A 25957-nucleotide genomic window follows, 5' to 3' on the forward strand; every position below is an offset into this window, starting at 1 on the left:
CAGCTCGACTCTTCTTGAGAAGGGAGAAATGCCAGCCTGCTGCTGGTGTTCAGAAGAACTGATACAAAAAAAAAAAAAAAAAAAAAAAAAAAAAATTCCCAGAAAATAATGCTTCCAGTGGACTGAGGAAGTAATGATATCTGCTCCCAAGGAGAGGTGACTGCAGGGTCTATAGTGAAAGGCCTTTAATCCATAAAACACTGTATAAGCTTTTAAGAGAAGGATTTTACTGGGGGAAGGGCTGAGCTTTTTGGCTTTGGCCCCTGAGATGCAGGACACTGACAAGGCTGTTTGCTTAGAGCAGGGATCACCAGCTGTGGTACTGCCAACTCTCAGAGCTCCTTGCTTCCCCTTAACACATACTTGCTTTGAGTTAATATCTTTCCTGCTACTTAAAACCCTTTCTCTACTATGACTGGAAGATGAAAATTTAGTTCTTGAAAACCTTCCCTAGAAATACTTTTAAAATTCCAGTGCTGATGCAGCATTTCTCCTGGCATTCCAGATGCCAGGCTGATGCAGCTTCACTAGAAAGGCTGAGAAGCATATCCTGGAAAGAACATTCCCTTTCAAGTGGAAAATGACTCATCTCCTTCAAACAAAACTTCCTAAGCCTTTGTGCCCCCTCGGCACTTTTGTGCTCCTGCTGAACCTCTCTTTAAGTCCTAAGAGGAAAGAGAAAGGTGGTGTTCCATTTTTGAAAGATACTATCAGGAACTGATACAATCTTAATGTTTTACTACAAAAAAGGATGAGTAACACCTGTCTTACCTTATTCCATGCTTTGTAAACACATCCACTGTGTTAAAAGAATCTTCTTCTACTCCCAGGTAAAAGTCCATCAGAGATGGTGGAATCCAGTCACAGTTATGCAGGCCTGGCTCTATTGGGACACGTGTGTACTTAATCCCATATTCCTCTAACACCTCTGCAAATACTTGCCTGACCTCTGTAAGTAAAACCAGAGACAGCAGTCAGGAGTTGGATAACCAGCTTCTCGTGTGCCCTGCAAGCTGTTAGCAGAGAGGCTTCTTTCTTTCCTGTGTTTAAGAAAATAAAATTCCATTTGGTTTATCTTCTGCTGAAATTCATCTGTATGGGAGTCACCTTCTGTACAGGAAACATTTCTCCCTGAACTTCTGCTGTAGGTGCCTTGTCATTCTTCCTTTCGGCACTGAGCCTTTAGTCTAGCCCCCCTTCTAAATGAGTGACTCTGGTCTTAGAGTGCACCAGAAGTGACTGCACTGTCAGGAACAAGTTCTTCATCAAGTCCCTGTACAGCCGGAGCAGTGTTATCCAGAGGCAGTTAGTATTGGAGTGGGGAAACCTGGATTCTTTTCTCACTCCATTTCCCATCTGCATACCACAATTACTTTATTTGCAAAACAACGACAAAAGATCCTTGATCGTCTCTAAAGGTGGGAACTGCAGGCAGGGACTGGGGTCGGAACACAACAGACAGGATGGGGTTCTTGTAGCATCTGAAAGAGCCACCAGCTATTGCAAGCTCCAACATTCCAGTTTAAACTGGCCAGTCTGCTGCTGGCTTTGGTCTTCCTCCTTCAGTCTGGGTGAGAACATGGAATAAGGATGCTGAGGAGAATTATTGTTCCTTGAAGGAAAAGGTGGAACCTGGGCCATTTGTGCCATTAATGCCCTGGTGTTGCTATGGGAAGACCCAGGGCTCCAAGCAGCGAGTTTGGGTCTGGGCAGGACTGTGGGGTCAGGTGGGAACATTCAAACTGCCAGCAGGTGTCTCATGGTGGAGTTTATTGCCCATACATGGAGCTGTGGCAGGGGGAGTCCCTTCTGAGCCCACCCTCTCACCTGCTTGGTGCTGGGAGGATTTCCTTCTTACCTGGGAGAACATGGACGTGCTGGTGCCCATCCATGTGAGGAGGTAGGTGACCTGTCAGCTCATGGAACAGCTCCACCTGGGCCTTTAGCTCCTGCTTCACCTGTGCAGCAGAAAAGGGTCAGAGCAAGCCCTGGCAGAGGCTGAGAGCAGGGGAGTGATGGGGCTGCTGGGACCTCACTGGGCAGGAGTTGGGCCCTGGCTCTGGGAAGCACCAGGTGCTGTGGTTGTACAGGGATGTGCAGCATTGCTGGGCTGCCCAGAGCCTCCCCTGGGCACGGGGCTCTTTGTGGTACTGCTTATGGGGATGGTGCTGATACTGGGATGTTCTAGATACATAGGATATTTGAACACCCATTTCTGTTTAAAACTAATGCAGTTTTGACCACCTGGACATGTTCATCCTTGCTCATGGGGCAAAACCAGCCATCTCCCTAGAGAATCAAAACCTATCACAAGCCGATGAAAAGCCTGGTGCCTACTTAAGACTTTTCTGTAATTTGCTCTTTACTGATCTCTAGGTTCCTTGCAAATACCTGCTCCAATGCCCCTTTTGCCTCCTCAGATAAATAGTTAACAGTGTATGCAGGCACTGAATCAGGGAGGAATGTGTTCTCAAAGGCTGCAGAGCCTTTGGCAGAATGAGGCCCAGGACCTAAAAGCCAGCTCAAGCTGCACAGGCAGGATTCATCTCTAAGCCTACTCACAGATGGGACCTGGGAAAGGTCCTCAGCTGTTCTGTGCTGGGATAAAATCAGGCTGATTTGTATCAGGAAGGCAAGTTGTACAGCCGTATGTGGCTTTCACCTACCTCTGACATATTCAGGAGACCTTTTGATAGAGCTGTTCTGAATCCCATTTTTCCATGGAAGAATCCATCTTGGTTGAGCAAAGAAGAGTTTGTCTTGAGCACCTCACATACAGGAGAGCCCTCGGAGAGGTTGGCATGCAGGCCTATTGGGATGTTGTGTCTGTAAAAGAATTAAATATCTGCTAAGCTTTGCACCTCCTTTACTGTGATCAAAGAGGGGGAGATTTAAGTGTAAGAACTAGACGGATCTTAGAGGTGTTGCTGTACTCACTGGAGTACACCTTTGTATCTCTGCTTTGCTAGAAAGGATAGCAGAGTGACCCCAGCCAGAGCAGGACATCTCCAGGTAACCACCCTGTGCACTCTGCCAGGGCCAGCCTGTGGGTGCCCCCAAAACTTGCTCCCACTCTGGCTCACAGCACAAGGTGTCTTGGGCTAATTGCTGTGACTCCAGTAACTGCAGTCACTGGTAGCTAACTGAAAAATCCAGACCTTGCAGCCTTTCCTAAAGCACTTCCTTAGCCCTTGCTAGGTTTCCCCTTGAGTTGTACACCCTGTTAAAGATGATACATTTGTGAGACATTTGAGTTTTACCTGATGACTCCTAAAGCTGCCCTTAAGTAGAATCCAGTCATTTATATATAAACAGTGCCCAAGGAAGCTGTTATGGCAACAGCACAGGCTATAGGTGTAAATACTGTCTGAGTTTAAGGGTTTCCTGGTCCAAGGGGCTGCAGCTGGAATTGCCTGCAGTGGCCAGGCTTCTGTCTACTGAAGCAATCACTCCGTGAGTGACAAGACTGAGCTGTACAGAGCAGCATCTCCCTGGCACAGCTGAAGGATTAGTGATTGATTAACCAGTTGCACTCTGTAACATTAAAAAAAAAAAAAAAAGGAACCATGGAGCTGGTGTGGCTGCAGAGCTCCCCTCAGCCACAGGGCTTAGCAGGGTGCTGGTGTTTCCTTCTTGGTCTGTGCTGTGGATTCCCCTGTGAGAACAGGACTTGTGCATGCTTGGATTTGTGCTGGGTTTCATTAGCATTTCTGGAAATCCTCAGAATCAGTAGCCAAAATGATGCTTTGAAACTTTTTCCAAGACAACCCGTGGCCTCTGGCTGACCCAGTCAGTGGATGACAGGACTGCAATATTCTGTCTGTGCTGCCCAGTCTGAGCCATGGTGCAGAGTGGATTTCAAGGCAACAAGTCTGTGATGCTTTAAATTCTTCTTGGAACTTTTGCAAGGAGCTCCTAGAACTAGGTGTGGTCTGTCCCTAGTACAGCCCTTGTACCACAAGGAGAAAACAAAAACAATCTCCATCTAGGCAAAGTGTGGAAAACTGAGATCTTCCCATTCCGTCTGACATCTGAGGCTGACTAGTGAAGCACCAACTCACTGGAGACAGGACTGTGGATGGATTAGACCAAGTCAGAGTCATTTAGCTCCTTCAGGTCCTAAGGCTTTGGCCCTTGCAGGACTGAAAGTCCTTTTTTGCTGGCTCTTCCATGTCTTGATCCAGGTAGATGGTGCAGACAGTTGCTAGATACTACTTCTCAAAGATATAAACATTAGGAGCCAAGTTGTATGCACAGCTCTGTGGAACAAAATGAGTCCAGTGTGTGATTAAGCAGCTCAAATGTTTGTTTAACAGAGCAAAACAGCTTTTGGAGAAAGGTCCTCTCTGGCTTTTCTGATCTGGTGATTTCTGTACAGCAGGGCCTGGTTGTTTCACTGATATTAAATGTTCATTGTAGCTGGGGCCTGAGCACACCAACTCCTGGCTAACACAAGAAGTGGAAGGTGTGTCACTGGGAGTGACAGGCTGCAGGGCAGGGCAGGAGGCAGCTACAGTGCAGAAAGGGTACTGTGGCAGGAGGGCTTCCCCTCCATCCTGTGACCTGCTGAGCACCCTGCATGAGCCCAAAGATAGATGGGAAGCCTGTGGTTTTCTTATGGTTTTCTTTTAGAAGTCCACCCCAGAATCTTTATCCTGTCTCTGGGAAGCTCTTGACTGCATCAGCTGAAGTATTATTTGTACCACTGCCAGTGCTGTTTGCAAGAAAAAAAGGATACATGTGTTACCATGAATCAGCAGATGGACTTTTTCTGTTGAGTACTCTCTTTCTCATGTGTTGTGGGAGGGCAAGAAATGAACAGCTGAGCCTCTCAGTGTTGTCTCCCAGAAGCATCAAATGAACTGCCTCCAATTGTGCAATGCCTCAAATGCTGTGAGGGAAGCTATTTCCAGGAGAAGGCAAGTCCTTCTGACAGGTGTGGGACACCAAGGAGCCAAGGGCTGCACTGGGGAACATGAGAGCAGCTCCTCACCAGAGCCAAACCCAGCCCCAGAGCTGGGGAATGTGCAGAATGTGGAAGTGCAGAGAGAGCTGGCCTTGTCCTCGGGTAAGAGGAGACCCTGACTGTAACATTAGAGCATGTTTCAGAGCTCTGCCTAACACCAGCTGAATATCTTAATAGTTTTCTCGTGGAGTCAGTCCTGCCTGGACAGACTGCGCATGCTGAGGCGTCTGGAGAGGAATTGCTTGTGTTTAATGGCTCTGAGATACAGCACTGAAAAAAAAAATTCAAAATGCCACACATGAGAAACTTGTTTAGAAATATTCATTTGTGGGAGGTGCACCAAGGAAGGCATGAGGGGAAGGTTGTAAGGATATGGGAAGGAGGACAGTTCAGTGGGTACAGCAGAGTTCTACTGCAAGCTAGCAGGGAGAAAAGTCAAGGTGCAGGAATATCCTGAAAGGACCCATTTTTCAGAGTGTGTATGATTGTTTCTGCCACAGAAACAACAACAAAAAGAAAGCAACAACTTTGTAGTTGCCCATATCTTTCAAAAGACTGTAAAATATCTGCTAATTTATTGGCTGAAATACTGATGCTAAGACCAGCAGCTCAAGCAGCTTATATAGCATGTGATGCTGCCCTGGGACCAGAGCTCAGCTGTTGTGGGTTTGGCCTCATCCCCGCTGCTCTACACAAGCCATTTCCAGGCGGGACAGGGTGAGCCCTGGTGGCCACTGCTGGTCATGAACTGCTAATTGTTCACACAATATGCAAAATAAAAGGATTGGCGTTGGGCTTCAGGCAACAGTTTAGTTTCTGCATACAGCTCCCATTGTCAAAACAAAATGATGTGAAGAATCTACTTGGTGTCTCTAAATCCTTTTTGGTGACTCTTTTAAGCGGCAGTGACCCTTCCAATCTGTTTGGAGAGGCCCCTGTCTATGTTTGCAAGTCTGTCCCAGTGCCACAGGGAGTGCAGAGATGTGAAGCAGGATTTAGCACAGGGGTTCAGTTCACTCCTGTTAAAGCCACAGGACAGTAGCTACAGGTGTGTGCTCCTACAGCAGGGGCATCATTAGACTGAGTTGCCTGGGAGTTTATGGAGAAGAGGTTCAGGCCACTGAGGTTAATCCACTAGTGAGCTATCTGCACTGACAGTTGGCTGTTACCTCTGTGGTTCTCTTCTCACCATTCCCTGTAGAGGTGGGAGGAAAAAAAGGAGAGGCTTGTGCAGGAGGAAATATCCTTACAACAAGTGCTACAAGGAGCAAGAAGGAATTCACCCTGGAAAGATTTCTGAGTCAGCAGGCCCAGCCCAGTTATCAAAGAGAGAGGAAATACAAGCAGTTAAACTGCTTAGACTGCTTCCTTTTCACGTAGTTGCTTGTTCTGCCACACGAGTGCTCTGAACAAATGTCTCTGCTGAGGCAATGTGCAGCTGCCATCCCTGTTCATTCACATCCTTGGCAGCAAAGGGACCCTGGAGATGGTTACTACACCGAGTCACTCTGAGTTTGGTGGATGAGTAACAGTGTCCTGGGTCCTGCCTGGCCATGCCATGGGACTCTGTGTATTCCTGGGAGTAGGAATAGCTGTGGGAATTATGAGATTTGCTAAGCACAGTCCTAATTGCCTTGCTGAAGGTTACATGCCCTGGCATAAGCATGGCACTTTACCCTTTCCCTGGACAGGTAAACAGATCCCACCTTCAACATCCTATTTGTATCATCCAGGAAATTGCTGATCATCAGGTTTCAGCCCAAGGGTGACCCAAGTCAGAGCCTCATGTAAATATCTACATATAAACATCCAGTTTCCATGAACACCCAAGTGTCTGAAGCCAGACAAAGCAAGGCTTTGAGCAAAAACATGCACTTCTCAGTTTCCTCATGTTGGCTTCTGCATACTTCCTCACACACACTTTTACCATTCAGTAATATCTGTCTTTCATCAAATAGCATCTTTTCTTGCTCTGTGACTGCTAAGAACCTATTTCTTCTGCCAGAAATGCTCTTAAGCCTCCGCAATGTTAAGAACTGGTGCTGTAACACAGCTTAGGGACCCGAGTTTCTGTTGTAATTACATCTTTGTATCAAGTGCAGCTCCTGTGTCTGTAGCCTTACGTCAGTAAAATGGACTATTGCCAGTAAAGACAATATGATCTGGGATTCTAGTGTTAGGCTTCAGATTGGGTCCCACCCCTAGCCAAACAGTTCAGCAGTGGAACTGTCTGCTGTGTGATTAACAGTCAAACAAAAGGATGATGAGAAAGCATGAGAGATTTCTAAATTAGTCAGATGTTGACTGGGAGGGTCAGAATTAAGTCACTATCTACACACACATTTTGCAATTAGTGTTGATGGGAAAGGAAGTGAAAACATAGGGAGCAATTAAATGTGGCTTTTTAAAATTCTTCCATTAACTGTACCCAGATATTGTGGGGGCTTCAGCTGATGTTCAGTATTTAAACTGCAAAAAAATACCCAGGAAGACTGAGATTGTGTTCTAAAATACGTCACTTTTCATAAGCTATCTGGACACAAACAAATGGAAAAGGGTCCTAAGGCTCAGTGATACCTGAGCTGTTTGATATAAAGGGAAGGGGTGGGGGATATGGCAGAAAACTGTCTTAGGTGACTCTATTTCTATCTCCATCCTTCTCAGGAAAAATTAAGGCATCTCTTCATTTAAGGTTACAAAATAACCCTTCTAGTTTCTGGGAAAGGCTCTGGAATAATCACCAGGAAGTCTGTTTGACTTCAAGGTAGGGCCTATTAAGTAGAAAATTAAGATTATATTATATGGATAAGCAGGAAATCAGAGTCAGTGGAGACCACATAAATAGAAAAGTTTTGAGTTACTGAAAAAACCCTCAACCCACAATGGCAGTCTGTTCTCCCACCTGCTGTTCTGGTTATGTTTTGCTCTGGCAGATGCTATCAATAGGTTTGTCATTTGGTGATGGATCAGGACTCTGCTGAAATCTCTCTGTTGCCAGAAATGAGTGTGCCCCTTCTTTCAGCCCAGTTGTGACAGTGAATGAGGAAAGCCCAAGATCCTGAGCCTGAATGTAAAGGAAGGTGTATCTTTTACTACCTGGTTCTGCTGTTCTGCAGTTGGCTTGTGTTAGAGCTGATACAAAGATCTGCTGACTATCATCACATGTCTGCTAAGGCTTCTAATCAAGACTCAGGGCAACAGATGGTATACTCAGAAACTACAGAATTATTGTGAAAATGAAAGGAAGAAAGTCATTTCAGAGGAACTGTGCTCCTTTCTGAAGGATGCTGAGTCCTAACATTGTAGGGTAGTGTGAGGTGCTTAGGAAGGAAAAGTTGTCTGCTTATTAATTAGCTCTGCCTGTGTCCAGTTAACTGAAAACGAGGTGAGGAGTGAGAGCTAAAGACTTGCAGTGACAAGCAATCATGTCAGAGACAGTTTATCAAGCAGCCATAGCAGCAGTCCATCACTGACAATCCTGGCACCACCTGTGTGTAAGGCCAAATTCCACAGCACTGGAATGTGCCCCAGGAAAGGACAAACTACTTGCTTCAAGGCTCTTCTTTCAGCTGGGGATAGATCCACCCTTCCTGGTTATGCCAGTGGTCAAGGCTGAATAGGGGAAGAAAAACATGGGGAGGAAAAAAAAAATAGGTAGACTTCCATCCCATAAAATAAAAAGCCTCAATATTTACAGTGGGATGGGAGATGACACCAAGCAGGGGAAAGAGGGAATAATAGTGGCAAGACAGTCAAGCAAGTGATACTTTCCCCTTTTTGCGCCACAAGATGAGGAGAGCTCAATGACATTTCTAGTAAGTCTGACCTATTTGTCATCTGCGTAGAAAGAGTTTGAATCAGCTTTTGTAACATGAACAAATATCTCAGGGGTGACACAGGAGTTTGTTTACACACACAGATGCCAATTAGCAGCAGCTGAAGGGCTTGCATTGAACCTGAGTAGCCCTCTTCTTCACACCTGCTAATGCTCCCCCATGTCTGGGTAGGGCTGAACACACCTGCAGAGAGTTACACAAATGAGGAACTGTAGAACCTGGGCTGCTGATCTTCAGTGCTGACAGATGTTCCCAAAGTCGCCCTGCTTATATGCTCAGGAATAGATTTAAATGCATTTCATTCACACTGACAATTCAAAATTACATTCTGCCCCACTCCCCCCACCAAAAAAAAAAATCAAATTGTAGCAGCAGGCTGCAGCCTCTGCTGTCCCGTGCCCTCCAACCTGTCTTTTCAAACCTGTATCAGCTGCCAGCACAAGTGTCATGACCTGGATTCAAATATGCTTTTTAAACCCCTGATTACATGGCCTACTTCCTGGCTATGGAAATGAGGCCAGGTGGATTCTATTTTAAAAGCCTGCTAAAGACCGTGGCTAAAATAGCTGACAACATTACCAGATCACTGGGGTTTAAAGGGTTTCACAGTGCTTCTGTGTCTGAGAGATGTGCTGGCTTTCTCTGTGTTTTCTGTTTCATTTACTAATAGGATTTTAAGAATCTCAGTGGTATTGTGCCCCTCCCCTTTTCATTCCCAGGCAGTTCCTCCCTCGATGTTTGTGTGGAATCTCTAGCCTTTTTACAGACCAGTTTGCCACTAACACCATACCCTGGCTTTCTTCTGCTACCCTACACCAAAGAAGCTACAAGCAATTTTCAAGTACCCTTAAAACCATAGCAAAGTGAGGAGAGATGCTCAGTGAGAACAAGGACTGCAGGACTCTCATGAAGCTCTCCCCCACAGCAGCTGCATTTGAAGCTTAAGGTCTCAGTTTATTTAGTAGCAGTACAGCTCCTTTCCTTTTCTGCTTTCCTAAATTGTTTCTCAATCCTGATGTTCTCTCTTTCAGGATATACTCCTGCTTCCAAGTGCCTGCCCACAGCATTAGCTGGGTTTTATCTCCCAAATACAAATAATGCTTCCTATTAAAGGATTTGCTGGACTAGTCTATGAGACTGCCACATAGCATTTGATCTGCTGCAGAGCTAACTGTGCCAGCAGCCTCTGAAGTTGGTGAAGAAGTAAAGGTGGTAGGTACAAGGTATTATCCCTTTCTTTACGTATGCATTTTTTACAGATGTGTTTATCAAGCGTAGAATTAATAGAAATATTAATGTGCTTTTATAAAAAGGTTTATGGGGTAGAAAAAAAAAAATCAGGTTTTCCACTGCCCAGATTTATAAATAAGCCTTTGCAGAATCATACCTTTCCCTGATTCTGCAAGGAGCCTGGCTGACCTTGTGTTCAGCCTGGGTAAAATGGATCAAATTAAATGAGATTTAAAGACTTGCGCTTTTATTCTCTAATAGTTTTAGGGGTAGCAGATTGGTCTGAATATATAATGTGCACTTTCATTCCGATGACGCATCCTTTAGGAGTGCGGAAGGAGAAAGTATAAAAAACCCAAATTCTACCAGTCAAATAGTGGAAGTGCCTTCCTATCCTGAGGGGGAAAAAAGACACAGTGGCTAAACTAGAGAAAGACCATTATGGGTATTGGTTGGCAGATCACTGGTTTTACTATGAAGAGTCTTACTAAGTGTGTCTGAATACAGCTTTCTTATACCAGCCTGAGCAGTGATACAGTGTTTATTCTGGGGCTACAAAATTCTAAATTTTCCAGGGATGGTTTTTTGTGGAGGCTGTCCACAACGGAGCTAAAGAAAGTAGCTTACCTCCTTGCCAATTTGGCTGCATCTGCTGCAGCACTTCCGTTGACTAGAAGGGACACGTTAGATATCGCACCAGCCAGGAAACAGTCCACGATGCCTTGGTTTCTCCGAGGACAATAGCCAAAGTCATCTCCAGTTACTATTAGCTTCACCTGAAGCATCCTTAGATGTCATCCCTGGCAAAAAAGTAAAGGAGGTTAAATCGGAACAATCAGCAGTCTGCAGATCACAGGCAAGCAGGAAAAGACAGGCTTACCGGGGGCGAACCCAATCGTGACTCAGCCCCTGACTAACTCCTCCTGCTCCACCTCAGCCCGCCGCTGTCTCGCAGCTCGCACAGTGGCCGGATTTGCGTGTGGCCGCCGGGCTCACACCGTCCCTCCCTGCTCCTGACTGAAAGCACCAACCTTGCCTTCCCCTGCGGGGGAAGGCCTTGCGTGCAATTTGTACCTCTGGGGATGAGGAGGGTACGAAAGGTCAGGGACTTGGTGGGATGATTTAATTGACCGAGGGTGCGTCAGGGGTTCAGATTCCATTCCCGGGCACACCCTCGCCCGCGGCACCCAGTGAAATGGCACGGGTGCGGATCACCTGAGGCAACCCCGCAGCCGTGACGTCTTTGAGGTCACCGATCCCCGGCCCCATCCGGCGCGGCCGGAGCGGGTGCGGGCCGTGTCCCCGGGGAGAAGCGGGACTGGAGCGGCCTCCAGGGGCCCGGCCCTGCTCTCCCGCTGCGGCGGGGGCGCAGGGGACCCGCCAGCCTCCCTCCCGCGCCCGGGGCAGTGCGTACCTCCGCTCCGGCCCGATCCCGGTCCCAGGGCCGCCGCCAGGTGTGGGCGGCCGCGGCCGCCGCTGCCCCGGGGGGGACGCTGGCCCCGGTGGCGGAGCTGTGCCCGCGCCGCCCCGCCGCGCATCCCCCTGCCCGCGCTGCCGAGCGGCCCCAGGCGGGAGCTCCCCGCGGCGAGCCGAGCACGGAGCGGCCCCGCCGCAGCGCCGGCGCCTCCGAGCGCGACGAGCACCGGGGCGGCTCCGCCGGCGGCCCCTGGCGGCGGCGGCCCGCAGCGCCGCACGGCCCGGTACGGCCCGGCCCCGGTGTGGACCCGTGCCGCTCTCTGTGGCGGTCTCTGCTCCAGACTCCCGAGGTGAGACCCGCCTTTGGCTGAGGGTGGTACAAGCAATTCAGTTCGTGCTCTGTGCTGGCTTCAGCGCAAAACTGATGATTCCAACGATGCCATGGATATGTAATCTTGCAATCGGTGACGGTCACAGTAGCCACTTGCTTGCTTTCCCCCACCTTGGCTTGCTGGCAGTGTGCACTCAGTCTGACTTCAGAGCCACAGGGCAGCAAACCCTGGCCAGGAGGTCCCATGGCTCTTGGTGTTGGGCCGGAGAGCACCAGGGAGAACAGACGAGAGTTTCACGAAGGGCAGCTTCTAATATGCTGTCATTCAGTGCTGGATGTCAGCCAGTTCTCCATCAGGCTGCATGTAAAATCTTGTTTGTCCTGGCATTGAACTGCTTTTTCTTATTGCAGAAAAGCTATTCTGGATCTACCAGAATGAAAGTGAAAGTGTCAAGTACTCAGCTGAGAATTGGAGAATGGAAGATACTGTCAGCCTGCGTTTTTTACCTGTGGAAGAGGATGACATTCTATCAAAGCAGAACAACCCCCTTCTTGGTCTGTAATATTATCACAAAACATTCCCCTACTTCTGACATTGGAGGAGGAAAACCAAACTCATGTTTGGGTAGGGAGAGTGGCAACTCAGAAAGTGTCATGGTAACATGTCCATGGATCCAGTGTAGCTGCCTTGGTGTTTGCTGCTAATTTGTTCCAGGAAGCAGGGATCACAGTGGGACTAGGACTCCTGCATGGATGATTGCAGATGGTGATTTCCACCTCTGAACCTGTGCCAGCATGGAGGTAAGTGAAGACACAGCTGTCAAGCCAAGCACGGGCTTCTTGGAAGAGCAGCTGGAGTGAAATGGGTTGGAAAAGGCTTTAAGGGTTGTTTCTGTGGGAATTGACTGACTATCCTGCTGCTTAATTCCTGTACAAAGAATATATAAAGAAACCAAAGCCTCCAGGCGTCTCCTTTTTTCAGCAGAGTTCAACTCCTAAAAGACAGCTAGTGTGCCCATGCCCCAAAGTCAAGGACATGACTTGTAGGCACAGCCAGAGACTGACTGTCCTCAGGAAAGGAAGAACCATCACTTTGGAGACTTCAGCAGAGGAAATGCCACTGTTCTCACACTTTGGAGCTAAAGTTTGAAACAACTATGTGGGGGAATGAACACCTGTGGAAGCAGTGGTTTTCCAGATCTGTCTCCTAACAAGGAATTTGGAATCACTGAATTGAGGTAGGTTCAGCCCTGTTATCTTTAGGCTCTCATCAGTTGCAGTCCATGTAGCAAACTGCTACAGAACTTTGTTTCTGTTAGACTGAGGGCGATTTGAGGGGCAGCTAAGTTTTGGATGATAATTTGTAAGTTTATTTGGATAATTTGAAGGAGAAAAATAAAAGCAGAATGGGTGGCAGCAATATTATTCATGGGAGAATTTGGTTCCTAGGCTGTGGTCTCCCTAAAGGCCTTGAAATGGGCAGCATTGGAAGACTGGGAGCATGGGAGACTTCTGCTGTCCATCGATAGTGGACATCAGCTGTTTGTCACTTTCTTACTCTTTCTTGCCCTTCCCTGTTCATGTAAAATGAACACTGACTACTGGAAATGATGGTGAGAGCTGGAGACAGCCTTCTGCCTCTTCAGTGACATTTTCTCTTAGAAAAAAATTATACAAAATGAAATTCAAAACAAATCATGCTAAAATGCTGTAGACAACTTGCTAAATCTTCATTGAGGCAATTCCTGTGAGCTTTTCTGTCATTTGATAGCCGTATGGCTCTGTTACAGAAAAGTTTTTGATGTTCTGTAAAGGCTTCCAGTGTCCTTGGTATTTCAGAGGGGATATTTGTGCAACTGCTACTTGCTTCCCCTTCTGGGAGATGAACGTCACAGCCTGCCCACATTCCCCAAGAGGCTTCACTTACTGATGAGTGCTGTTACTATAACAGCTGAAGTCAGCACAACTCTGAAATAATGTAATGAATCATAAAATAAGTACCTCCTGTCCTTGCCAATGCAAACTCTGGGGTTTTTTTCCTCTTTCTAGAACCGTCAGTGCTCCCTGCCTCTACACAGGTGAGAGGCACTACATAAGAATCTTAGACAAAGCTTGGCTTCTCAGCCTTCTTAACCTTAGTATGCATTTAATGCTATTAATGGTAACATCCTTCTTAAATATTTAATGCACTTCCTAGAGGCTTTTCTTTCCTGATTTCATACCTGTTTATCCAGCTGTCCTTCCTGTGACTGGAAGCAAACATTGCCCAGCAAGCAAATCTTGCCCCTGTGCCACATCCCCTTAGATAGCAGCAGTGCTCCCTCTGCAGCCTGCATACACAGCTGGCTGCCAAGACAGCCCTTGAGCTGACCCCCACAGAGCCCAGAGGGGAAAGGCCCTTACAAATTCAACCTCGAGCTGAAAGGCAAGGCAAGCTCCCTCTGGATAGTCTTTCCTCTGCATTGAAGACAGGAACACTGGCCAATATTTCTGGTGGAGCTGCATAAGCCAAGACATGGACTAAGCAGAGGCTGCATCTTCCAGCTTAACTAAAACAAAACACAGCCCTACCTCAGCTGCAAAAGCCAGTAGGGGCTCTCACCATCCTCAAGTGCTTCACTGCTTTTGAGCTTGAATTTCTTTCCCTGAACTTTGAGTTATTCAGTAGCAAATTTTGAGTTTCCTGTATTTCACAAAAGTGTTTTCCAACAATTACTGCTTCCAACAAGGCGTCTGTTTACACGTTGACATAAAAAATGTGTTTTCTTTTTCTTGTTCCCTTGGCTGCAGCTAGTTAGTTCATTTGGGATTACAATGGTAGCACAGTAGGACTTGGTTTGTCTTTTCCTTGCATGAAATTTTGTTGAAAGTGTGAATTGTAAAAGGCATTGAAATGAGACAAAGTAAAATCCATTTTTAAAATGAAGGATGTAAACATTTTTTTCTCTGTCCCAGCCTCAAAGATTTAGTCTAAATCTTTGAAGTTCAGTGGCTTCTGTAGAAATGTTTAAACTACAGTTTTTCATCCATAGAACAGCTTTGTCCATCTTGCATCCAAAAGGGTTGAAATCCCCAAACTCTGGGATACATCTGCTAAGAGTGAAAGGCTTCCCTGCTTACCATGTGACACAGCCAGGCAGTACCTGTCACCTTCCCTCACCAGTGTCTGAAATACCTGAATTAACACCAGCACAAAATAATGCCAGTACTTGGCAAGGTGTGTGGTCCTAGCAAGGTGGCTGAAAGGCAAAATCTGGCATTGTGACATTATTAACCTGACACTCAGCATTGAATTATGAAGGACTGTTAAAAGCACCAAACTCAAATCCTTCCTGCTGCACACAGCAGGTCTCTGGTCCTTGGCGGTGCTGTGCCTCATTGGCAATGAATTTTAATCCATTCTCCCTTTTTTCAGAGGGTTATTTTCTCTCTGCTGTATTTCCTTCAGTGTCTAATGCATGGCAAAAATTTATATTTGAATATGAACTATATGAACTAAGCTACAGCATCTGTGCCTTCTAACTGGGGTTGACATGATGTAAAGCCTGCACATTCCTTTTCCAGATGCCTCTTTTCCTGATGTTGAGGTCTATTAAATATACAAAGACACCTGGTCAAAAAAGAGTTGAGATGGGGGATATTTCTCCTAGACAATTAAATGATGGGTCCAAAATAGGTACTGTTTAACTGTACACATTAATAGCTTAACCTACACTATCTGATTCCATGAACTGTTTGATTGCATCAGGAATTCAGTTTGACCTCTCTGAAAGTTGTTATACTATCTGGAGTTCATTTCTTGGTATTTATGATAAAGGTTCCTAGAGGAAATTATCTCTATTGAGGTGAGAAAAGGGCAGGTTATATAAAAGATGCATAAATGTTCAGTGGAATTTTCAGAATTACATTCATATTTACCTACCACTGAAACAGATGTCTAGAGGTTTTTAAAATCCCATGAAGAACTAAGTTATTTTAAAAGCTGCCTGAACTGATGTAACATACATTGTATTTTTACATTCTTATTCTAAAATAGAAGCTAGTCATCAAAACAACAATTCCAGTCCATGACTACAAATTCTAAATAACTTCCTCAGCTTCAATTTACACTGTCTAAAAAAAAGCAGAGTTAAGTCTGAGCCTGATTTTTACAGATGTTGATAAGGAGTCATTAAAATGAATTAAAGATATCAGAGGCAGGTCCTTATGTTAAGGAAAAAAAAAAAGGAATTAATGCAAACTTCGGGAACACCTCAGCAATGTCACTACACATGCAAATTAATCTGGCAGATCACTTACAGTGATTGTTGTCACCTCTCAGCATCACTGAAAACACGTGAAAAATCTCAGTTGATTGAATGGAAAGGCAGATTAATTCCTTTGGCGTTCTGAGGGGAGATCCCCCGCTCTTGAAGGACAAGCATCAGTCAGGAGAGTGGCTGAGAGATGAAGACAATGATGGACACAGATTGCCAGGACTCTGCAGAACTTCCCAGGAAATCCCCTCTACTTCCAAGACTAGAAATAGAAGACAGCAATTAAAAAACGTCAACTTTTCTCCCCCAGATGAAAAGACCTTCAATTTAAATATGCATGTATGTATTCGTTAACACTTTTTTTTGTAAATCTCTTCTGCTTATTTACTTACTCTGCTTATTCTTACATTGTTTATATTTACTGAATGCAAAAATCTAAGCAAATTATTTTGGTAATCTAGTCCTTAAACAACTTAGGCTGAGTGATAAGATGCTGGAATTCTATAAATTTTTGGCAAGCTATTTTTTGTCACTTCGATTTCTCCCCGGGTGGGAGCATTTTATCATTATTACTCCTGTTCACTGTTTGTATGAGGCTTAGGGGTCACAGTTGGAAGAGCTCTGTTGTAAGGCATGCCAGTGGAGACAAATGCTTCATCTGAAGTGAGGTTTATAACCAGCTGTTCCTCAGTGTGGAGTGAAAGAAGGAGACAGAAAAAAGCACAGAATCTTTGCAGACCTTTTTGTCTACAATTATTCTCTTGAATTCAGTACAGTTCATCTTTATTGATATCAGAGAAGGGACCAGATGCAGAGAAAAGCCAGTGGAAGAGCTCATGTGGACTTGTTTCTGTATCAGGTACTAATGGTTTCAGAAGTGTCCCTGTCTGTTTTGCCTACAGTTTGTGTTGGTCTGAGAAAGAACGCAGGGCTGCGGCAGTGCTCCCCATAAACCAAGGGCTGTCTATGCCAAAAGATGCACCAGTGCTTTTTGGGGTGCAGACTACACCCAGGAGTTGCCAGCTCTGCTACCTTAGTTGTCAGTAACTGCTCTAGCCATGAAAAGCAAACAGAAAGTTTGAAGCATCTTAAACAAAGGCCAGCATAAAAACTATATCCCTTTTCTATAATCTGTTGCTTTGGGTCAGCATACACCCTCTGAAATTTTCTTGTGCCACAGATTTTTCATTCCTGCATGCTAAAAGCAGGAATCTCAATCATTTTTTCAGGGAGGGCCAGGTTGTACCTACAGCTGCACCTGAGTGGAAATGGTAGGACTTTCCAAAATGCTTGAAAATCAATTGTGCACAAGGATCGGGGAGGGGGGAGCAGATTAAGTGATTGAAGGCTTCGTAGTTACATTCTACATTCTCCCCTTTTACAGCACTGTTGAATTATTTTGTTTGTGTGTATAAACAAGAATCATAAAGAGGTTCCTATAAAAAAACCCTGATGTTCCCATGACCGATGTGAAGCCACATAATTTCTGAGGCAATTTACCTGGAGCTTACAGCAATCTACCAGAAACAAAAGAGGGCCCTGTCGCAATGAGGTGATTGTTAATTGCCATGGGTGTTTGGCATTGATGGGCTCTTTGATGGCAACCGTTCTAACCCAATTATGTTTCTAAAGTGGGACAGAAAAGCATTGTAGGGAGCACCATGTAAACGGCATTAAATGCACTGAGACTGAGCGACCTCCCAGAAAGATAGACAGGTGCCAGCTAAAGCCCCATATGATTGATTTTCCACGGCTAAAATGGCAACCACAGACATCTGGTTTTTCCCCAGTTATAACAACAGAAGCAAATGTGAGCTGTTGTCTTAGTTAGAACAGCAAGGCTGCTTAGAATGACATAAAAATATGACAATTGACTATCAGTGGGGGATTTTTTGCTTTTCTATGAGTAAACCTTTATACTTCCAGCACTAGGAAATGAGTTTTTAGTCCTGAGAAAAGCACACTCTGTGTGTGTGTGTATGTGTATAGACACATATGTATGTGACTGAGTTAAGTACTTGAGCTTGTTTTAATGCTGACCTGGCATTTAAGTAAGAGATTTTTCTTAAATGTAGCTACAGCTATGCAAAATGGGCCAAAGCTACCACAAAAAAACTAACCATTCAATTGAGTGGTATCACATGGGCAGGAAAAAGCCTTGCAGCTTCAGAACTGGTGGAAGAGAGAGTCAGCTGAGCATCTTATGATGTTTGCACTACCCAGCAACGCTAATGTGCTTTCTAAATCATCCTGTAATATCAAGTGCAGTGTTTCAGTTCTTTGCTGTTGCAAGGATAAAATACCTTTATTACAAAGATTTAAGTCCCAAGACAGGAGCCCTCCTTCTACCTGTCTCCTTGCCACTAAGAAGATCAAAATCTTTTGCTCTTTTGAATTACATTGCATTCTTCACAGTGTTATGTGGGACTCACATAAGGCTGTGATGTGGTACATGTGTGAAACCTATGAGCAGTTTCAGAGGCAAAAGCTATTGAACTATGTAGGAGTTCAAGTGTCCTTTGTCCATGGCTGCCCCTTATTGAGATTTTCTTTTGGGGGGGTGGGGAGTATTTCTTCAATAAAGGACAACATGTATGCAATAAAGGACAGTACGTATGTTAATTTATGCAGGTGTTTTTTCTACAAACTAGAACTTAATAATCTCTTTGTTATAAGAACTTTGCAAGAGACTGAAGCACAGAAGGCAAATTTTGGGATCCAAAAGCAAAGATGTTACGTTGTTGCTACAGCTTAATGTTACAGCAACCATTGTTAGTTCTTCTTTGTGAAGTGTTTATGCCCTATAATTACAAGCTCTAATATAATCCAGAAATTACTGGAGCTGTGATGTATTATCATCCAAGTCACTTCACAAACATGAATTCCCTTTGTTTTTCAACACTGTGCTACTTATCTCCGTAAATCTCCAAAATGGGTAGATATTTACTCCATTCTAAGAGTCAGAATTGCAGGGAGGAGCAGACCTAACTGTGCCGCCTGCCAGCTCTGAGCTAGAAGTGGCCTGAATGGAACAGCAGGGGCTGATTGACCTGACAGCGCCAACTGCGGCTCCCCGAGGCTGTGTCTAAACACTGCCCCTACCTGGGCTGTGACTTCAGACCCGGTTTGTCTCTGGCACGGCTCTCGCTGTGAGGACATTTGTTCTGTCCAGGCTCTGATGATAATTGAACAGTCCTACCCACAACACGTTTTCCCCCAAGGCCTTTTAACAACCCCTCAGCCTGACTTGGCTATAACTTTTCATACAGCCCAGACTACGTTAGACGAGAGGGCAGCAGTGACACACCTGACCTCTCCTGCTACGTTCTCAGCAAGGGCAAACCGCAGAGTCGTGTCAGCGCTGCCCCGGGGGGGCCCGGCAGCCGCAGGTGCCTCCACTCCGGGCCCGGGGGCGAAGGCGCCCGGGGGCGGCGGCAGCGCAGCCCCGGCCCTGCCCCGTGAGGGAGCAGCGCCCGCAGTTCTCCTTCGCGTCCTCCCCTGGGGACAGCCACGCTCAGGACTCTGATTGGCCATTTCTCCCCGTGCCTGTTCGCCGTAGCCCAATGGGGGTGCGCGGCGGCGCGGGGGGCGGGCGGGGATTGGCTGAGTGCGGCGGTGGGCGGGGCGGTCGGCGGGCCCGCGCGGGGGAGCGGAAGCGCCGCGCTGAGGGCGGCAGTGGCGGCCGGGCTGAGGGGGGCGGCGGGGTCGGTCGGGTGCGGCGCGATGCGGGGTGGCCGCCGCCTCTTCCCGCTGCTGCTCCTAGCGCTGCTGCCCGGGCTGTGCCACGGCAGGGAGCCGGCGCCGGGCGCTGTGACTTGCGGCTCGGTGCTGAAACTGCTCAACACTCGCCACAGCGTGCGACTCCACTCGCACGAGGTCAAGTACGGCTCCGGTGAGCAGGGCCCGGCCGAGGAGCGTGGGGCACGGGCTGTGAGAGGAGCGAGGAAGTGGGGGGGGGGGTGGGACAGGCGGTGCCTGGCAGGGAAATGGCGGGGGTGAGCAGGCACTGAGGGTGGCGGGGAAGGAGGAGGAAGTTGGAGCTTCCCGAGGTTCGTGTCCTTGGTGCAGAGGCAAGCGGCAGGCCAGGGATGGGGTGTAGGGGTGCGCTGGAGACATGGCAGGGGCAGGAGGATGCTGAGGCCTGCGGGACTGGAAGGCGTGTCAGCTGCGCTGTGGGCCCTGGAGTCGGGATGTGACAGGGATGCTTTGCCCTTGTCCCTGAGGTAAGCCCTGTTCAGTGTCAAGGGCCTCAGCTGTACCTTCCCAGTGTCTGTTCTGGCAACGAGGGTGTTGGTCTGTTTGGGGACACAAAGACCTTGGTAGTATTTTTGATAAAGGTGGGATGGTGTGAATAGTACCTGTCGTGGATCAGGTTTTTTTGTGTGTTCACCATGAACTTTGACAGTTTGCATCTGCTAACACACACTGTTTCACTGCTTCCCTCTGAAAGATTATTTGGTACCTGCATTACCTTTGCAGTCGGTAAGTGGACTGTGAGAATTAAGCAACTTGTAAACATGAAGGCACGAGAACATTAAAGCAAATTTCTTTAGTTCTTTCATGTCTTTTTGAATTGGGGAGGTGGGATAAGTCTTGTGTCATTTAATTCTATTCAAACAGGAAGTGGGCAGCAGTCAGTGACAGGAGTTGAAGCTTCAGATGATGCCAACAGCTACTGGCGGATCCGTGGGAAGAGTGACAGCAGTTGCCAGCGTGGGACACCAGTGAAATGTGGGCAAGCCATACGACTTACCCATGTTAACACGGGGAAAAATCTGCACACTCATCACTTCCCATCACCACTCTCCAATAACCAAGTGAGTTGGTTTAAATCTTAAGCTTTTGTATAAATAGTGCATGCTGTTGACAATAGTCTCTCCAGTTACTCGTGTTTTTGGAGAATCAGACTTGGGTACCAGCTGCCAGAAGCAGTATGTCTGTGCATACCCAGATTCAAGTATATGCTTTTCTGCATCTTGAAATTGTGTATTTCAGTTCTTGACAGAGGTAAAAATTAGTATGTGCCAGTATTGGTATTTCATAGTAATTTTAACAAATCTGCATTTTGTTTTTCTGCACCATTGCTACTGGGAAGACTGTTCTGAAATGTTTGGTGTTTCAAGATGCAGGAGATTGAGTATCTCCCTCAACATTGTGAAGATTGCTCTAGAGCAAGACAACTAATCATGTCTTATAACTCTAGGCATTCCTATGTCCAAATTCCTTGGTGATCCAGTCTCTTAGTCCCAGTTATCTTCTTGCTATCTCTATTTCATTTCATTGTTCTTATTTATCTGTCCTCCTTCCACAGGAAAACCGAATCTGCTCTTGCAATCATATTTATTTATAGTTTTGTACATATCTAGAAGAGTGTAGTTTCTAACTGTAATTCAGCCCCAGTCTTCTCCTTGAACAAATACTTCTCCAAGATTGAAAATCTCTCTTAAATAATGCAATTGTTGGAAGATTTTTGTTGTTATTCATGTCAGTCTTTCATCAGGCCATGTAGATAGGTTGTTACATTCAAACTTGGAAGATCTGACTCTTTGTGGAAAAGGTTTTTCTTTCACCATGAGTAAAGTGGCTGAACCAATAAGGTCCAGCTCTGTGTAGGGTGTCTAGATAACCTGATTATTTTAAAAAGTGATGAAAAAATAACATTTCAAAAGAATTATTTAAGGAAAAGATTGACTCTAAAACTTCCCCTTGGGTTTCATTTTTCAGTGTAGACACTTCATATATTGTCATTAATGTAAGAATGTTCAACTGTCATTGTTGGGTTTTGTTTTGTTTGGGGTTTTTTTGGCACTTTTTGCTCAGATTACAGGTTGGAGTTTGTTGGCACTTTGTGTTCAGATTTTAGTGGTAGAACCTTACTGCTTCTGGCTTTGGTGACTGTTGACAAAGCAAAACAACAGCATTTCTTCTTTCCCCATCCTTGTCTTTAAACTCTATTGAGTCTGTGGTTGATATGTGTGTGTCCTGGAGGTGTTTGCTTACACTCTCACTTCAGGAAGCTTGTGTCTCTAACAGGAAGTAAGTGCCTTTGGGGATGATGGCGAAGGAGATGACCTGGATTTCTGGATTGTGCAGTGCAGTGGGACTTACTGGGAGCGGGAGGATGCCGTGCGCTTCAAGCACGTGGGGACTGAGGTGTTCCTGTCCATCACGGGGGAGCAGTACGGCCACCCCATTAGAGGTCAGCGGGAAGTTCATGGCATGCCTGCTGCCAACCACCACAACTATTGGAAAGCCATGGAGGGAGTCTTCATCAAACCCAGTCTGGACCCTGCAAAGCATGATGAGCTCTGAATTAACACGGGATCCAAAAGGCTTCGTTTGACTCCAGTGTTCGGAGATGCTAATCCTTGGTCTCTTCTAAGTCCTGCCTTGCCTGAGTGACTGATTTTCTGTATTACTGAAGGGCATTAGTTCATTCTAGGAATGCAGCACTTCTGTGAGGAATGGCTTCTGCCAGGTTCAGCCACTGACATTTATTTGGTGAAATCCTTTCTGAATTTCCAAGCTTTATTGGTGAAACTAGTTCATGTATCTGTTAGTTTTTGTTGTCATTTGTTTGGTTGTTACTTTTTCTCGAATTTGAAGGAAATGGAAAAATGAAAGTAATACTTTTCTCTAGTCTCAAGTACAATAAAACTTTGTATTTTGTAATCTTTTTCCAACTATAATTAAATATTTGGAAACCGATTTCTACTTCCTAGTGAAAGAACGTTATTGATGAAGAGATGGATTGAGTCTAGAAAGGGAAAAATTATTCTGAAACATGCTATCTTTTGAATGACTTGCAGTCAGCTATTTAGTCTTTGAGTTTAAAAAAAAGTATCCATTTGAAAATTGCATCCAATATCTTATGAGAGTTTCATTCTGTATTGTATTGGAAGACTTGAAAATATTGTGTATGTTGGAATAAGAAGACAAAATTGTAGTATTTTCCCTTCATCCAAGAAATTCAGGTGTTCTGGTTTTGGTGGTACAGCTGATTGTCCATTGGTAAGGCTGCTCTGCTCTATGAACAGGTGCAGAAAACTGCTGCTTGCTTAATTAATACTAGAATTTTATAAAGTTTCTTATGGTGCAAAGGAACAGTTGAATTTGGCTTACTTCTGTGTCACTCTGCAAGATCAGTATGACAATCCAGGTGAATAAATAGTGAGGTGTATGCCTATGTGGGGTTTTTTATGTGTGAATCTAGAAGAGCAAAAAAAATCTGAGACAATGGTTTGGTCACGGATTTCTGACAGATTGGTATGCACTGGAGTCCTAGCAAGGAATCTTCATTGAACAAGTTCAGAATTTCTGTGTTCCTCTGTGAAAAGAGAAACTAATTCTTCAGTGTGTTTTTTACATAGTGTTACTGGAAATACTGATTAAAATTCAAAATGCCATATATTTGCGATTTTGTTTCAAATGAAAAGCTTACCAAATGAGTGAGAAAAGTCAGAATATTCGCATGTTCTTGTTTCCATGTGTAAATAGTTTCCTGATTATGGTGCTCATTAGTCAATCAGTTAAAGAAGCAGGAAACTGATTTATTGCTCTTACAGCTCCAGTCAGGAGCTGCAGTGTTGGTGTTGTGTTGGGAGGGTGCAGCAGGCAATTGAGTTCAGCTTTACAAATCCACTGGCTGCTGGGTGCACCTCGTGCAGGAGTGCTGTCCAGGCTGGCTCCAGGTTTTATTTAAGAGTTTCCTGCTAGGGAAGATCCCCCGTACCCTGTGGAACAAAGAACCTCTGTAACAGCATTTCTGTGTACCTTGTTATTTTTCTTCAAAGAAAAAGGTAAGAATGTTTTTCTACTAATTTTAGTTGCATGTGTGTATCTAAGGATTGCAGGCATTTTAGAGATTAAGTAGACTGGCTTTTGCTGTTTTGTAGTAGAAGTAAACTTCCATGTGATTAGTATTTCAGGTTCACTGATACTGCTGACTAATTGGTATTGAGGTTGTAGCTATAGAGGATAACTCTTTAAAAACAAACCAAACCTGCATAAACAATCTTTTTCTTTCTTTATTAAGAAGGAGAGCTTTTCTTTTGAAGGTGGTATATACATAAACACAAAAAATGTGATAGCATTTGACAGGAGGAAGAAATAGTCTTGGCAGCGAGTTCTCTGTCACTAAGAGCTAAAATGCTTTGTGCCTACACCATATGGGCTTAGTGTTTGTGCACCTGGGATACTAAACTGGCCGAGATGGGGCTCGTCTCGGTCTGTGCGCCAGGTACTATCCCCACCCAATGATTGTGCCTAGATGTTTCTGTCCCTAGCAAAGGTGGTTTTCAGTCTTATTTATTATGCTTAAGTGGGATCTCACTGGATCTTTGGCTTTCTGTTTTGGATTTGAGCCAAATTGATTTGGTGAGGCTGCAAAAAACTGACTTTTAGTCCTTATTGCTTACTTTCTGATATGTTCTCAGTTTTGAAAAATATTTGTAACTTTTATTTGTAAAAAACCAAGCTGCCACACACAAATGTACCCATGAATGCCTTATTTAAAGACATGTGCAACAATATTCCTGTGAACTGAGTTTCCTTCGCTTTTGATTCTGACCAGTGTAAAAAGTCACTTAGCCTTAATATTTCTCTTGGGCATGTATTGCAATAGTTGGGGGGGCTTTGTTTGGTTGGGGTTTTTTCCCCCAATTTTTATCACTATAAATGTTGTTCTGGAGGACTCTCGAGTAAGTCCAGTTGAAGTATGTCTTACTTTGGAAAGGTGTAATACAGTACTTAAAGAACTCTTGGTGCTCCTAGCATGCTAAATTCAGGCTAATGTTAATGTAGGAAGTGCAAAAATTATAGCTGTGAAAAACAGTGGCTTGTGCTCACATGCAAGTACTGAGATTTTAGAGTCTGATTCAGGTGTCTTTATTTACTTTGGCTGCTCATAATTCACCTTTTCAGTCCTTCCCCCATGGGTGAGGACTAGAGCCTTGGAGAATCTCAGTTTTTTTATTGCTGTGTGGTGGTGTTTGTTTTCTATATGATTTTATCATCTGCCCAAAGCTGTTGGGGCTCTAGGGTAAAACATGAAATACTGAGAGTTGTAGATATAAAAGTTGGGAATGTGGTTTTGTTTCTTTATTTGCCTTTATTTTAAGGTGATAAATTTTATACCTCCTGTCAAAATCCTCTATATGCTTCAAGGTTAAGGGAAAACTGTTTGTTTTGATTTCTGATGCTAGCAGGAAATAATTCTTTCAAATAACTGACAGATGCTTTCCCATTTCTTGCTTACTACTACAAGAACTCTCTGAAAAGGTACACCGGTGTTGCTTTGTACTCTTCCTTTAATAAACCGGAAAGGCTTTTGGGGAAAGATTTAGAGGGATCTGTATTTATAGTTGTTCTCAGCGGGAATAGTTGCTAAAGACTACTCTGTCTTGAAAGCAATCTCAGTGCATTTTGCACATATGTATATATCTAGTTCAATGTGAAATGACAAAGACTTCCTTAGATGTGTTAATTTTGGAGGCAAGTGTGTGCCTACAGATATTTTTTTCTCTATTTCTGGAAGCTCTTTAAAGCTCTGTATAACTGCTCAACATATGAACACTTGCCTCACATTTTGACTCTCAGTCAGGATGAATGAGACCCGGGTTTGGTTCTTGCAATGGGCTGGAAAGGATGTGCTGCTCATTGATCCTTCATTCTGACTGTTGAGGCTAAATATAAACCAATGTTTGTATTTAAGTGGTATAACCATAATTTAATTTATTGTGATTGGGAATATTAATTGGATGTATCTGTTCTTATTAGGTTAAATTAGCATATCTTTTTAAAGAGAAAAAAAATACAGTCAAAACAAGCCTGTAACAATGACTCTTACTCAGCAGTATTTTTAAGCCTGTTAGTTTTGCTGAATCTTCTGTCTTCTGCTTGCCTTCCCCAGCACTGAAGCAGT

The 25957-nt window shown here is 45.0% G+C and overlaps 2 protein-coding genes and 2 long non-coding RNA genes across 10 annotated transcripts in view; 2 read left to right on the top strand and 2 right to left on the bottom strand.

Annotated features, from left to right (window-relative positions):
* YDJC (YdjC chitooligosaccharide deacetylase homolog) overlaps positions 1-11603 on the bottom strand; it is a 30581-nt gene extending 18978 nt beyond the window's left edge. For 3 of the 5 annotated variants that reach the window (XM_032127603.1, XM_032127601.1, XM_032127599.1), the window contains exons 1-5: positions 11447-11603; positions 10660-10832; positions 2667-2826; positions 1859-1958; positions 772-949 (exon numbers count right to left, since the gene is read on the bottom strand). In XM_032127603.1, the coding sequence (XP_031983494.1) occupies positions 772-949; positions 1859-1958; positions 2667-2826; positions 10660-10817 (596 nt within the window). In that variant the 5' untranslated portion in view covers positions 10818-10832; positions 11447-11603. Of the gene's footprint in view, positions 1-771; positions 950-1858; positions 1959-2666; positions 2827-10659; positions 10833-10912; positions 11151-11446 lie in introns of those variants that run through there. The other 2 variants (XM_032127600.1, XM_032127602.1) reach the window with 2 other exon arrangements.
* Positions 9395-16005, top strand: LOC116452830. Of its 3 annotated transcripts, none has more exons than XR_004243611.1 (2): positions 9395-10025; positions 12191-16005. It is a non-coding gene; the product is annotated as an uncharacterized LOC116452830 (long non-coding RNA). The 3 variants fall into 3 exon arrangements; XR_004243612.1 differs by having other exon boundaries at positions 9395-10014; XR_004243610.1 differs by lacking the exon at positions 9395-10025 and adding an exon at positions 11692-11798.
* LOC116452831 lies at positions 12200-19428 on the bottom strand. Its single transcript, XR_004243613.1, has 3 exons — positions 19343-19428; positions 16079-16297; positions 12200-12286 (listed from the first exon to the last, which is right to left on the bottom strand). It is a non-coding gene; the product is annotated as an uncharacterized LOC116452831 (long non-coding RNA).
* Positions 19429-19699: 271 nt separating this feature from the next.
* SDF2L1 (stromal cell derived factor 2 like 1) lies at positions 19700-23492 on the top strand. The gene is made up of 3 exons (XM_032128076.1): positions 19700-19927; positions 20656-20852; positions 22069-23492. The coding sequence occupies exons 1-3, from the start codon at positions 19759-19761 to the stop codon at positions 22345-22347; spliced, it is 645 nt and encodes a 214-aa protein (XP_031983967.1). The 5' UTR covers positions 19700-19758; the 3' UTR covers positions 22348-23492.
* Positions 23493-25957: the final 2465 nt, after the last annotated feature.

The sequence above is a fragment of the Corvus moneduloides genome, chromosome 18 (assembly GCF_009650955.1).
Source record: "Corvus moneduloides isolate bCorMon1 chromosome 18, bCorMon1.pri, whole genome shotgun sequence".
Taxonomy (NCBI): Eukaryota; Metazoa; Chordata; class Aves; order Passeriformes; family Corvidae; genus Corvus; species Corvus moneduloides.